Below are 13,526 nucleotides of genomic sequence, written 5' to 3'. Positions count from 1 at the left end.
AAACATCTTTCCATACAGGACACCATTATATGTGTCTGCCTATCACTGCTGTAGGCCTACCTGGCGATGCCTGTCAATCTAAGAACTAGTGGACCAATGATGACGCTTAAACCCGCCCTGATTTACATGAAACTCTAACCGCAACATTTGGAAAAGCAAGCGCAGAACGTGGAAACAAGAGCGAAGGGAAAAACAGCATAAGCATACAAAAAACACAAATATGTGCAGAAAATGTCTGAGAGCACAAAAAACAGAGAAATATAACCAAGGAAAACATGATTTTGTGTGACATCAGTTTTGTGCAATATGATTTTAAATGTGTTTAAAGTTTTGATTCATGCTTATTATTTTTAAAAATGCGTTATGAATTTTTCTGATTTACGCTTATTATTTTTCTATCCGTGACCATTGTTTGCTATACTGAAAACTTTGCTTTTATTTTTAAATCTTGTGCAATATATTTTTACTTGCGTTTTTAAATTTTGTTTTCACGCTTGTTATTTTTTTATCCATGACCGCAATACTTTAGACAGGAATCTGATCCCATAGTCATGTAGCAAACTTCAATTTAGACTTAATGTTAGCCTCTCCCAGAAGTCACTTCTTTCTAGCCGCTCTCAAAGAGAATCTCTTTTGAAGTGTTGGAACGATTGGTGAAGTCGGGATAGTTTCTCTCGTTTCATCCAATAAGCTCTGTGCTTCTGTCAGGGCTGTAGATGCTGTCTTGTTCATTTCTTTAACAATTGCTCCTCTTATTAAGTTGCACACTTTGGTAGGATGGTCTGATCTTAGATGTTTCTGGGCTTTGTGCCATTTTTTCCATTTTGCTACAATGAGCATCACAGTGCTCAATGGAAGTGCTAAAACAATAGCAATCACATTCTCTATAGTTTTTTTCTCCTAACAACTTAATCTTGAAGTTCCACAGGCTGCTGGTTTTTCTTTGTGAGGCTAAGAACGATCTGCTTTAAAATATAGACTTTAGAATGGCAAACAAAGCAATGTTTATTGTGCAGTTGACAACAATTGAATAATGGGTTGGATGATAAAGGAAGACAGGTGTACCTAATGCATAATGCATTGATTAAGGAGGTTTATTTTTGTAGGCTAAACAAAGTTGTTGGGTTTGGTTACGCTTAGCAGATCCAATTGAGATGCTCTGCTTTACTTATTTATTTATCATACTCGGTGTAATCTCTCAAGAAAACCTCAGCTAGTTTAGAGTATTTTTATGATTTTTATATGAAATGCAACTTTGAAGACCTCTTAACCTTCTATCTAGGGATGCACAGGTTAGGGAAAGAATCTAGTTGTGATTTTTAGACTAAAATTGCTAAATTGCAATGTGATTTTATTTGTTTGTTTGTTTATTTTAAAAAAAGTGATGTGCTTGTTTGTAAGACTTTACAGTTTGGCCAAAATTTTGTGAATTTATATATGAACATCAATCAATTAATCGAATCACTCAATCAATCAGTTATTAGGGTTTCAATTTCACCTATTGAAACCTTCTTCTTCTTCTTCTTCTTCTTCTTCTTCCTCCGCTCTTTGAGTCTATGGCAGCCCATAGAACCGCTTGTGGAAAAGTTATGAAATTTGGCACACTGATAGAGGACAGTATCATCATTAATCACAGCAAATTTGAAGTCTCTAACTCAAACTCTGTAGCACCACCACTTGTCCAAAGTTTCATTCATGTTAATGCTAATAACTTTTGAACCATAAGGTCTAGAAGGAAAATTTTTCCTCTGAATCCTTGGCTCATGCCGAGTCAAATGGACACCAAAATTGTTTGTCTGATTTTCACCAAAATTGGCTCAGATCATCTTCAGACAATGCTGGCAAAAAGTTATGGAATTCAAGTTGATTCGTCAAACCGTTCTTGAATAACACATGAACGAATTCGACGAAGAGCACGCAAAAATGGACATGAGGCTATATCTCCGCAACGGTTTGGCGTATTGAGACCAAACTTGGTGGGTGTTATAACAAGTATGAGGCTACCTGCACAGTTTCGGCGCAGTGCCACCTAGGGGTGAGGAGATATGAAAAATGGCTATTTTTGCTTATAACTTCTCAATGGTTTGGCAACAAATCACAAAACTGGTCTCTTTAGATTCGGTGCAGCATGCCAAGTCGAACCATACCCAATTTTCCCATATCAGCCATTTTGAATTATGTCATAAAATGCTCAATTTTACGAACACATTGCCGTATTGATACGAAACTCAGTATGTGTCTTCAACACCATGCCCTGACGGTATTCAAAAAGTTTTGTGACAGCGCCTCCTTTTGGTCAAAGGTTATATTGAAAATTACAAAAATGCTAATAACTTTTGCTTAAATTAGCCTATGGTAATGAGACTGGTCTTGATAGATTCATTGGATTATGCCGAGAACATCGACAGCAATTATGCCATAATTGGCCGAACTTCCTGTCCGCCATTTTAATTTATGTTGAAAACCTACTCCAATTTTCACCAAATTTGACTCAGATCAACACCATGCCCTGACGGTATTCAAAAAGTTTTGTGACAGCGTCTCCTTTTGGTCAAAGGTTATAATGAAATTTCCATAAATGCTAATAACTTTTGATCAAATTAGCCTATTGGAATAGAACTGGTCTCAAAATATTCCTTTGGTCTTGCTGAGAACATAGATACCAATTTTGCCATAGTTGGCTGAAGTTCCTGTCCGCCATTTTGATTTATGCTGAAAACCTACTTTTTCAAGCTCCTCCTAGACCGTCAGTCCGATTTTCACAAAAATCGAGTCAGATCATCTTCAGACAGTGCTGACAAAAAGTTATGGATTTCGTGTTGATAGACAAAACAGTTTTAACATAGCGCTGCAACAAATTTGAGGCATGATGCCAAACTACGTCTGAGGCTGTATCTCTGCAAAGCTTTGACACATTGACACCAAACTTTGTGTGTGCCATTGTCAACTCACACAGAATGCACCACATTGATTTGACAACAGCGCCACCTATTTGTCAAACGTGATAAGCCATTAAATCATATTACTAGTGGTTGTATTTATGATTTTTCAGCCATTTTGACTAAAATCATCTTAAAATGGCTTCAATTACTAATTTCTGCAGTTGGTCTGATGCTTGCTTCTGTAGTGCTTGGCCCCATAATTGCTGCTTGCAGCTATATTTAAATGATTATAATTATTACTAAATAAAACCTCAAACAAATAAGAAATATTACTACTGTAATATTACACTGTAAAATAAAAATGAGTGTTTAAGAAAAATATATAAAAACAATTTTACAGAAAAAAAATATCAAATGTCAAATAATCATTAAACTTATTTTGGCTGAAAACCACAGGACGCACGTCACTCTGAAACATACCTATGTTTATTTAATCACAATCTTTAACTACCTTTAATAATCACACTAAGCAATATAACGATTTCTATTTTATTTTGATTAATTGTGCAGCCCTAACTCTATCTAATTTTAACATCACAGAGTATTCTGCAGGAATTCTCCAGAAATCCCATTTGGATACGCCTAAATATGACTTTGCAGCTCAGCAGAATGAGAAATCGGTGAGCACTTTCTGGTGGCGCTGTTTTGAAAAACTATCAACGCCAAGGAAGATGAAATAGTTCTCAGCACAATATTGACATTGATTTTCAGTTAGTTTATTGTGGCAAAGACAGAGATATGTGCTAGAAAACCTTCTCTCGGTAACAGCAGAGAATCAGTGACCGCAGGATTCACACTCTACTGAGAGGAGAGACGTCTTTGTTTCTGAAGGAGAGTCTTGGCTCCTCCTAAGGTTTCTTGCTCATCAAGCCTGCCATCTAGGCAGTCACCTTTGACTTACTCACCGCTGGTATTGAAGCACTATTTTGAAACAATGGCTGAAAATGCTGCTTCTCAGGTACACTGTAAAACTGAACGATGGTTGTAGATCTGACCCTTAAAATGACTTTTATTGGTGTAATTTTTATTCAGAATGTCATAAGTAATATATTTGAATGAAATAAAACCAATTCATTTAGATAAGTCCATATGAAGCATGCTTTTTTAGATTATTTGAAGGCATTAAGGCATGTCCAAATGCCTTAATCAGGTCGATTCGTGGTTATTTAAAAAGATTTATCAGTGTTCAAATGTTTATAAATCTAAATTTTCCCCTTTTTTCCGAACGTATGATTCCATTTCTATAAAAACTAGCCATTGTAGTTATTAAATATTTGCAAGTTAAATCTAAAGTTCACTTTTAGATCATTAGACTTGATGCTATGGTGCATTAAAAGTCTGTCTTCAACCAGATTCCTCAGAAAATGCCTTTATTTTAGGACACAGCCGCTCTGTATTGTGATAGACTAGGCCAGGGGTGTCCAAACTCGGTCCTGGAGGGCCGGTGTCCTGAAGAATTTAGCTCCAACCCCAATTAAACACACCTGAACCAGCTAATCAAGCTCTTACTAGGCATACTAGAAACTTAAAGGCAGGCGTGTTGAGGCAAGTTGGAGCTAAACTCTGCAGGACACCGGCCCTCCAGGACCAAGTTTGGGCAGCCCTTGACTAGGCCTATTATGAATATTACATCCATATGTATGCATACATGGGTTAATTCATATGTACCATGGTAAATCCATTGTTTTGATAACTGTGGTACACTCTGTTCATTGTGAGGTCTGTAGAAATTTGAATCCACCAAGCAATAGTGGACAAACTTAGACAAGACGTTCTACAAATCACTTTAAACTCGCTGGTTTCAGTTTGATATTTCTAAATGGCGTATCCCTGGATAAAAAGTGGCTTATTTAAATCTGAATGAGTGCATTTCATGCACATAAAGGACACATTTTTGTTTGCTGATGCAGATGTTGGGTTGAATTAAGTAGGGCTGCAACTAACGATTATTTTGATCATCGATTAGTTGGTCGACTATTATTATTATTATTCGATTAATCGGAACAGACGAAAACCAGCAGTTCAAATCCAGGCTGCAGCAAAGTCACATTGTGCAGAGGACTCAACTGGTTCCTGTGGCCGTCTAGGAGACAAGTTCCTCACTGGGGATCTGTCTCTGGGGCTCATAGTTGTCCTGGTCTCCGCTGACATTCAGGGCTGTAGAAGTCCTCTCTAGGAGCTGATCCACTATCTGGGCTGGATACATACTGGATCCGGGTGACTGCAGTGACCATCTGATCTGGATACAGACTGGATCTGGTGGCTACGGTGACCTCGGAATAAGAAATAAACCGACTAATATTAGTGTAGATGCCATTCTTCTAACGATGTAGCAAGTACATCGGGTGTTATGGGAAGTGTTCCCAGTTCCGGTTGTCCTAATTAATGCAGCCTAAAAATCCTTTAACAGATTTGAATATTAGAAATATGTTAGTGTGTTATGTGTAAGCCAGGTTAAAGAGATGGGTCTTTTTTGTGTGTAAGATCTGAGAAGTTCAATGTTCTAAATGAGATGTTAATTTAAATTGCCATGGTAACTAAAAAGATTCTAATTTAGAATGTTCCGGTAATACGACCCCAAGGGATTTTGTTCTTGATATCCAAACATCTCTAAAGCAAATGCTACTATTCCAGTTTATTTCTTAATACAAGTGTTAAGCATGGAATGTTTTTGATTTTGGAATATGAGATCGGAATATTCCACATAATATTCCACAGACCTTGAATGGAATGCAGCATTTGTAGCAATTAGAATTTCCAATAGCTTCGACGTTTTTCCAAAACATTCCAAAGTTTTCTTTTCAAAACATGTCAGCAAGTCAGCAACATTTTCTTATTTCTTCTTCTTATTATTCTTTTTTGCTGTTTAGAGAGCCTTGTACAGGTGTGAGTTTTCACAAAAATGCTTTAATCCTCAAAAATATTCCTACTATACTAAACAGAATATATAGTATAATCCTATATGGCATGAAAAGCATGTTGTTTCGAACGCATTCAGTCTCCAAAGCGACCACATGCATCCATAATTCCAGGAATTAGCCAGCTCGGTTACTTTGCATGTCATTGCCAAGCATTGCTCATATTTAATAAGCAGTTTGGCTTTAATATTTAGCTTTCTCATTGAGGATTTTCCAAAGAGCCTTTTCCTCTTTCTATGCATTAAGTTGCGGGACATCAGCGTAATTGCTCCTGTCAAGTAATAGCAAGACGGTTCCTCTTTTCAGACACTGTCTCTTTATTTCTAATGTCAGCTCCATCCTGTTTTCTTTCTGTTGGAGTAGACTGTGTGTGGCTTGTTAAATGTATGTTTTTTAATGTTCTGAATAATTAATCCAGCTTTCCATTACAATCAAACACAAATGTCTGGAAACAAAGGCTAGTGCTTTATGTCTTTCTTTGCCCATCTTTTGCATATCAAAGGAACTAAATACTTAAAAGGGGACACATAATCGTAGATCAAGCAATCTAATTAAAAAATCAGTGTGTGATAGTTAGCTCAGCTATTTTTAAATGCCAGAAGTTTTCAGTCATCAAAGAATTGCTGCACAAAATCGAATTGAATCACTGAAGCTAAAACTAGTTCTTCCACTTACATTTGAAAAACATTTGTTTCCATTGTTACTAGAACTTTCACTAATGCCTTATTTACCTTATTTTATCAGTTTATACGGTCAAAGACCAAAGGTCATGTATTAATTATAGCCATGACAGATCTCCATCAGATTTATTCACTTATTTATATTTTATTTATTCCTTATAATATTTTTATATTATATAATTGCATTGTATATAAGCTATCTATCTAAAGTGACTTACAGTAAAGTAAAAGCATATGTTATCATATATTGTGTGATAGTTTTCTGTCTGCACTGCCAGTTTGCTGATCTCAGTTGTTGTACAACAACCTTACTTGGTGTCACCTGACGTCATTACTATAGCAACCAGCGCAATCCTGCCAAAAAATTAGTCTCTGTACTGCCTGAACGCACAGAGCCATGATTCCTTACAAATAAAACTGTCCATCATATGAGCATGCAACCTAATGGGAGCAGGTTTTTCTGATAAACGCTCTTGTGTGTGCAGGAAAACTCTTTTTCTGTGTGAGTTGCTTAGAATTTGTTGTTGTTTTCCAAACTTCACATTCTTTTTATCTGTCTCTTTTAGCCTCTCATCTATCTATCCATCTATCTATCATCTCTCACGTTCTGTCTCTCTCCAAAACAACTGTTTCAACATCATTAAAAGCATTTCCAGCTGTTCCATTGTTGATTCCACATCTTCAAGCCTCTTCATAATTTTTTTGTGGCAGCTCTCCGTTCGGCAGACAGGACGGATCTATTTTAAGAGCCAAGTCAGTTCCTCGCTCCTTCAGCAGAGTGACACCAGACAAAGCTGCTGTTTATTAAACCCCAATAATGTCTGTCCCTGTCATTGCACAAGTTGCTCGGGGGGGTTTGTGCAGGTAAACGCCGCTGATTCACTTAGACGATTGTATTTATCACGTTGTCTTAAACCATGACAGTTAGCTGAGTACATTGCACTTTGGACATTTGTTGTTTCATTGCCAAGTCATTCTACAGCATGCATGACTGTGTAATGTGAATATATTTGTCAGTAAGGTTAACAGCTGTGTCATGCATCCAAATGATAGTTGTCTATAATACATAGAGACTGGCATCATCTGGACAGCATATTTTATTTTAATTGTCATATTCAATAAAATAAAATAAAATATCATTACTTCAGTCTTCATTGTCACATGATCCTTCAGAAATCGTTCTAATATGCTGATTTGCGGCTCAAATAACGTATTATATTATATATTTGCATTTTAAATAAGCCTATTTATAAATTGTAGCTATGACAGACCCCATCCTATTTATTCACTTACTTACTTTATATATATATACACACACACACACACACACACACACACACACACACACACACACACACACACATGATCCTTCAGAAATCATTCTAATATGCTGATTTGCAGCTCAAATAACATTTATTTTTATTATCAATGTTGAAAACAGTTGTGCAGCTTCATATGTTTGTGGAAACCTTGATCCGTTTTTTTTCGTGTTTTTTTTTTATGAATAAGAAATTAAAAGAACAGTGTTTATTTGAAATAAGAATCTTTCATAACATTTGATACATGAATGCATCCTTGCTGAATAAAAGTTCAGCATCATTACTCCAATCTTCAGTGTCACATGATCCTTCAGAAATCATTCTAATATGCTGATTTGCAGCTCAAATAACATTTATTTTTATTATCAATGTTGAAAACAGTTGTGCAGCTTCATATGTTTGTGGAAACCTTGATCCGTTTTTTTTCGTGTTTTTTTTTTATGAATAAGAAATTAAAAGAACAGTGTTTATTTGAAATAAGAATCTTTCATAACATTTGATACATGAATGCATCCTTGCTGAATAAAAGTATTAATTTCTTTCTTTCTAACCCCACATTTTTTAATGGACGTGTACATCTTTATTGTCATTAAGTTACTTTAGTCACATATAAGTAACTTAACTAACATAGATATACCAGAAATTGAACAAACAGATATGACATAATCACTTGCAAAATGTGTGGGGTTTTTTTTTTGGCATATTTTATCATCCAACATTTGAAAATCAATTCTAATTGCTTAGAAATGTACCACTTCATTTGAAGTATCCCAACCTGCGCAGAACGAGTTACACACCAAAGTTAATTACTTAGTGTTATTGGTTTGCTCAGATCACTAATCATAAGTATGAGCAATAGCAGTGTGTATAATGCAGATGTGTTTTGCTAATAACCCATATGTGTATGTGCAAGCAGTGTCTGTTGAATGGGAATTAACATCACAACTCGGCCACAGTTTGTTCCATAACTGAATTAAAGATAATGATGTGCTATTATATATATATAAATATATATATATATCTCTGATGTTGTGGAGAGTACAGGTCAAGGTCTGCTCAGCCTGTGTGCATGTCACTGTGACTCACACACACACTAATTAAACATGGACACAACTTGAACCGCATTGAAAGTCTGCTCACGTAGGTCCTTCTGCCAGCAACCCCTGGCTGTTCGGTGTGTGTGTGTGTGAATGTGAATGTGTGTGTTGACTGGGTAATTTTTCAATAGAGCCATAATTAAGACCTTAATGGCACCGAATGCATGTCTGTTTGAGAATCAAGGCCTGGATGTGTGCATGCGCACGTGTTCGCGCACCAAGACCTCTGGCGGAGCAGAGGTCGCGCATTCATTATCCGCTGGGGTCGTAATTTGTCTCGACTGCATGCGTGATTAGAGTAGGTTTGTGTCGCACGTGGGCGACGGCAGACAAGGGAAGATGTCATAAAAACAAAGCGCCTGGTGTATTCATCACGACAAATTTAAAGATGCGTGTTGCTGATACGGCGCTAATGATGCTCTCACAGGAGATTGATGGCGAGAGCTTGTCTCTCCGTGTTTCTGTCTCTGATGCGGAAGTGTAGGACGCTCTCTCACTTTAAGACTGCTATGAAAGCCATTAGACAGTTTTCCAGCCCTGAGGAAACTCATTTAATCCTCTTCAGTTGTCTATGGAGATGCCTGTCACATGCTGAGCGAATGCGCGTGTTTGTTTGTCTGAACGAATATCGCTCGGCGTCAGAAACGAGCCCGATTGTATCAAGCGTGCGAATCACACAGTGGAAGCGTTTTAAGGCGTCGTAGGCGCACTTACAACACAAAAGGCTGTTCAGAATGGTAGGCAGCATGATTATTCTGTCTGCCTAGATGCCTTCTTTAGAGCACATTTGTAGAAAACAATCCCTGAATGCATTGCAATACATTCAGTGAAAAAAGACGGCAGACAGAACAAGAGAAATGTTGATTATATACCCTATTCAGCACTGAATGGTAGAGCTTATTTATTTTGTATACATATTTCTTTGTTGGCTTAATCAAACTCCTGTATGATAGGACACCATTGTATTCATAATGTTTAAAGCAAGTTCTAAAAGTTTCCTATTTTAAAATTATAAATAATATTTTATAAATATTATACAAAAATATTATAAAATCTAGAGTTTAGTTTTAATTTTATATTATTTTTATTTTATTTAGTTATTTTATTTTATTGTTTATATGAAGCAAACTTTCACCCATATCATTTTATATATGACTTAAAATTAGTTTGTTTTATTTTAGTTTTTTTATTTTATGTTATTTGTATTTTATTTATAATATTATATATAAAAAAAAATTCATAAATATATTTAAAATGTTTATATGGAGCAAAATTCCATCCATAGTACTAATAATGCATAACTAGTTCAAGTTCACTTGTGAAAAGTAGTCACACTGCTAAAACAACTTTTAACAAATTAGATGGAATATAACATACAGTTTTTACAAAGGTCAGAGATACTGATGATAGAGCTAAACTTAACCATGAATATTCCTTTAATTAGGAGGGTCAGACTCGCCCAAACCCGCCCATCATCCCACCCTGATTGGATCATTCCATTTGTTCATAAGTGGAGGGAATCGTGTTGATGGAGCATCGTTCTGTGTGCATGTGTCATTTAGCTGGGTGTTGATGGGTGGAGAGTATTTTTGCTAGGCTGTGAATTAAGCGTTGATGTTTTTTGGTGGAGTGTCTAAGTATTTTGGCTGTGTGGGTGTGGATGTGGAGTGACAGGATGAGTGTGTGCATGTGTGTATAGGATTCCATCCTATTTTTCAAAACACCTCATCTGTTCACACTCTCTTGAGGATCTGAAACCATGTGATGAATCGTCAATGAATCATTCTTTTGAAATGATTCTTGATTCAGTTGAACTGATGACACTCATTTTAATCTGTCAACATTTAGCAAAGCGCTAGCAACCTATCTCCTGCATGAGCACCAAAGCTCACCGTGTCAGAGCAAGTGCACTAACTGCTTGGCAATGGCTCAGACTGACTACAGAGATGTACACACAGGTGACTCTGTGTGTGTGGTGATGGAAAGACACCCATCTGTTGGATTTGCCCCACTGCTGGCTGCGAAGCAGTTTCAATCTGTTGACCCCTGTTTGTTCTGAACTTTCACCCTTTCCTCATCTGTGTGTTTGGTGCCAGCTGGCCGTCAGCTCATCTGATGGTGATTCTAAGCATGCGGATACACTGAGATGTGTGATTGAAATAGATCGGCATTTATCTTATCAGCATGCAGCCAATAAAATGGCGCGCAACAATTAGGCAGCTGCAGACTGCTGTTTGTTTTTAAATTAAAATGGTCAGGGATATGAAATCCATCTTCATTTTAGAAACCCGAAAGAGTTTCTTTCATCGCTCAGGAAACTCAAGTTCAGGCTTCACTGCAGGCTTTTGATATCTGAGCACACTTCGGGACTTCAGCCAAGTTTCCATCCAAGGAATTTATTATTATTATTTTTTGGCAGAAAAAGATTTAGCGCAACAAAATGTTCAACTATAGCACATACATTCTGTGTGAATACTCCAAATATTGCAAAAACTAGTTTGGAAACACTTTTTTTTGTTGAGAAAACGCAAATGAATATTGTGTCACATGGCAGAATTAGCCAACATTCAGCATCCGCGTTCATGTTGCTCCTGTTAAAGCGCCATTTCTCTGTCATTTTCAAAGGCGCATTAAATCTGTTAAATTAATATTATTAAATTGTATACGAAATTATTTGTAGTTTAATGTATGGGCCCTAAAACAATTTAAATTTTAAGTTAAAATGTTATAATTAATAATTTGCGATTATTATATTATATATTTTCCAAAAGGTACATCTGGAAAAAGGGGGGTCGTCTTATAATCAGGGTCGTCTTATATTCGGGCCAATACGGTAATTGGTTATTTTATCTTTTTATGGACCCTAAAATTTTCATATAGGACTGTCATCTGATATTTAAATTGTCTCATTATTTATTACTATTTTACAAATTTGGGATGTGAAAGATACAATATAATTTGCGATATACACACAATTATGTATGTAAACGGCTCAGTAAACAGGCAGGAGATAGCAATTTTCACAATTTTTACACTTTGTCTTTAACAGAACAACATTTTACACAGGAAAATCTGAGAAGCAGAAGACTTCTGCAAAGATCTCTATGCACCTAGGAGAAGCATTTGAGATCTCATTTGTGATTTCTCTTTCCTCTGGGTCTCTTTTTCCCATGTCCTGTTCCTGTGCCAGACACATCTGTAAGTCTCCCTTGATTGTTAGACAGACTCAAGGTCCATCCGTATAGTGACTGTAGTCATTGTAAAAATGAATAAATGAGCATTGAGAGGATCTCATCCATTAGGAGGAGCAATTTGTCATCATTGCCCAGTCTCTCGGGGCCCGATGGAGGAAGACAATGTGGGAAACGAGAGAGCTGCGCATCCCTGTTTGTGATTATCAGATTCACAAACTTCAGCCCAGTATCTGGGTCAGGCAGGAAGAATGTCTGAGGGTGGAATGACATCTCTCTCTTACTCTCTGTCCCTCTACACCTTCTCCAATTTGAGGCATGAAATTCCCCCCAAATAATATGTTAACTTAAGAATTGTCTCGCTTGCTCTGCCTCATTTGGCTTATTTTTCTCTCTCAGCTTTTCTCATATATTTCTGCATGTATTGTTTCTCTCGTAATCTCTTTTTCTCCGTATGCCTGCTGCTGGATCTCAGTCCTGCTGCAGAAAGTGTGGTGTCCAGAAACTCTGAGAACTTCATATATTATGTGTGAGACTGACTTTTTCTGAAGGAGGAGGAAGACAAGCAGACCAGACAGAGACTGACTGAAATATCTATCTAGGGCCTGACTCGCAACATTTTGATCCGAGGCGAGATGGAGCCGACCTGTTACGGCAACGATGCCTGCAAGTTCTTCTCCTTCGACACGTTTGGTGGACATCTTAAGGTAATCCGAGCCTCCTGTCACTTCAAACATGCATTTCTCTGTTAAATACCACCCACAGTTGTCTTGTAATGCCTCCATCCGTCCACTAGCTCATCCGAACATGAATGTTCACACCCTCAGAATGAGTTATTACAGCGATGGCACCTCTAGCTAGACATTAACACTCTGTCAAACTAGCAGAACGGACATTTTTTTTGGCTTTGGCTCCTGCGAAGGGCCTGTCCGTGTGTGTGTGTGTGTGTGTGTACGTGATGGGGCGACTCAAGCGTCTGACCTCTCTAGTAATTGGCCCAGATCTGACTGTTCCTTTCCCCTCCTCACCTTCGCTGTCATGCAGAAGGTTGGCCCGTTTCTCCACTCAAGAAGAAATTTCCATGTGCAACAACTAGGCCATCCTGTCTTTCAAGTTGTGAGGAAACTGCTTTTGACAAAACCTGCCTCACAGTAATGAATTTAAAAGTGATAAATGTTAAAATAAGTCAATTGTTGTAATTCTTGCCAATAAAGAATATTAGAGCTAAAATATAAATTCTGTATCATTTACTAAACCTCATGTCCTTCCGAAACCAAATGGCTCTCAACAGTGAGTATCATCAATGTTGGGGAAAGTTACTTTTGAAAGTAATGCATTACAATATTGTGTTACTCCATAAAAAAAGTAACTAATTACGT

The 13,526-nt window shown here is 37.1% G+C and overlaps 1 protein-coding gene across 1 annotated transcript in view; it reads left to right on the top strand.

The window, feature by feature from the left end:
- The window catches only part of cemip (cell migration inducing hyaluronidase 1), a gene marked incomplete at its 5' end in the record, with an annotated part of 67,409 nt that overhangs the window by 18,399 nt on the left and 35,484 nt on the right, over positions 1 to 13,526 (top strand). Inside the window, 2 exons of the mRNA XM_016513977.1 lie at positions 12,623 to 12,676; positions 12,751 to 12,854. Coding sequence (XP_016369463.1) covers positions 12,623 to 12,676; positions 12,751 to 12,854 — 158 coding nt within the window. The remainder of the gene's footprint in view (positions 1 to 12,622; positions 12,677 to 12,750; positions 12,855 to 13,526) is intronic.

This window comes from Sinocyclocheilus rhinocerous, unplaced genomic scaffold, assembly GCF_001515625.1.
Source record: "Sinocyclocheilus rhinocerous isolate Xijiao unplaced genomic scaffold, SAMN03320098_v1.1 scaffold1467, whole genome shotgun sequence".
Classification (NCBI taxonomy): Eukaryota; Metazoa; Chordata; class Actinopteri; order Cypriniformes; family Cyprinidae; genus Sinocyclocheilus; species Sinocyclocheilus rhinocerous.
This window is presented reverse-complemented; position numbering and strand designations above follow the sequence as displayed.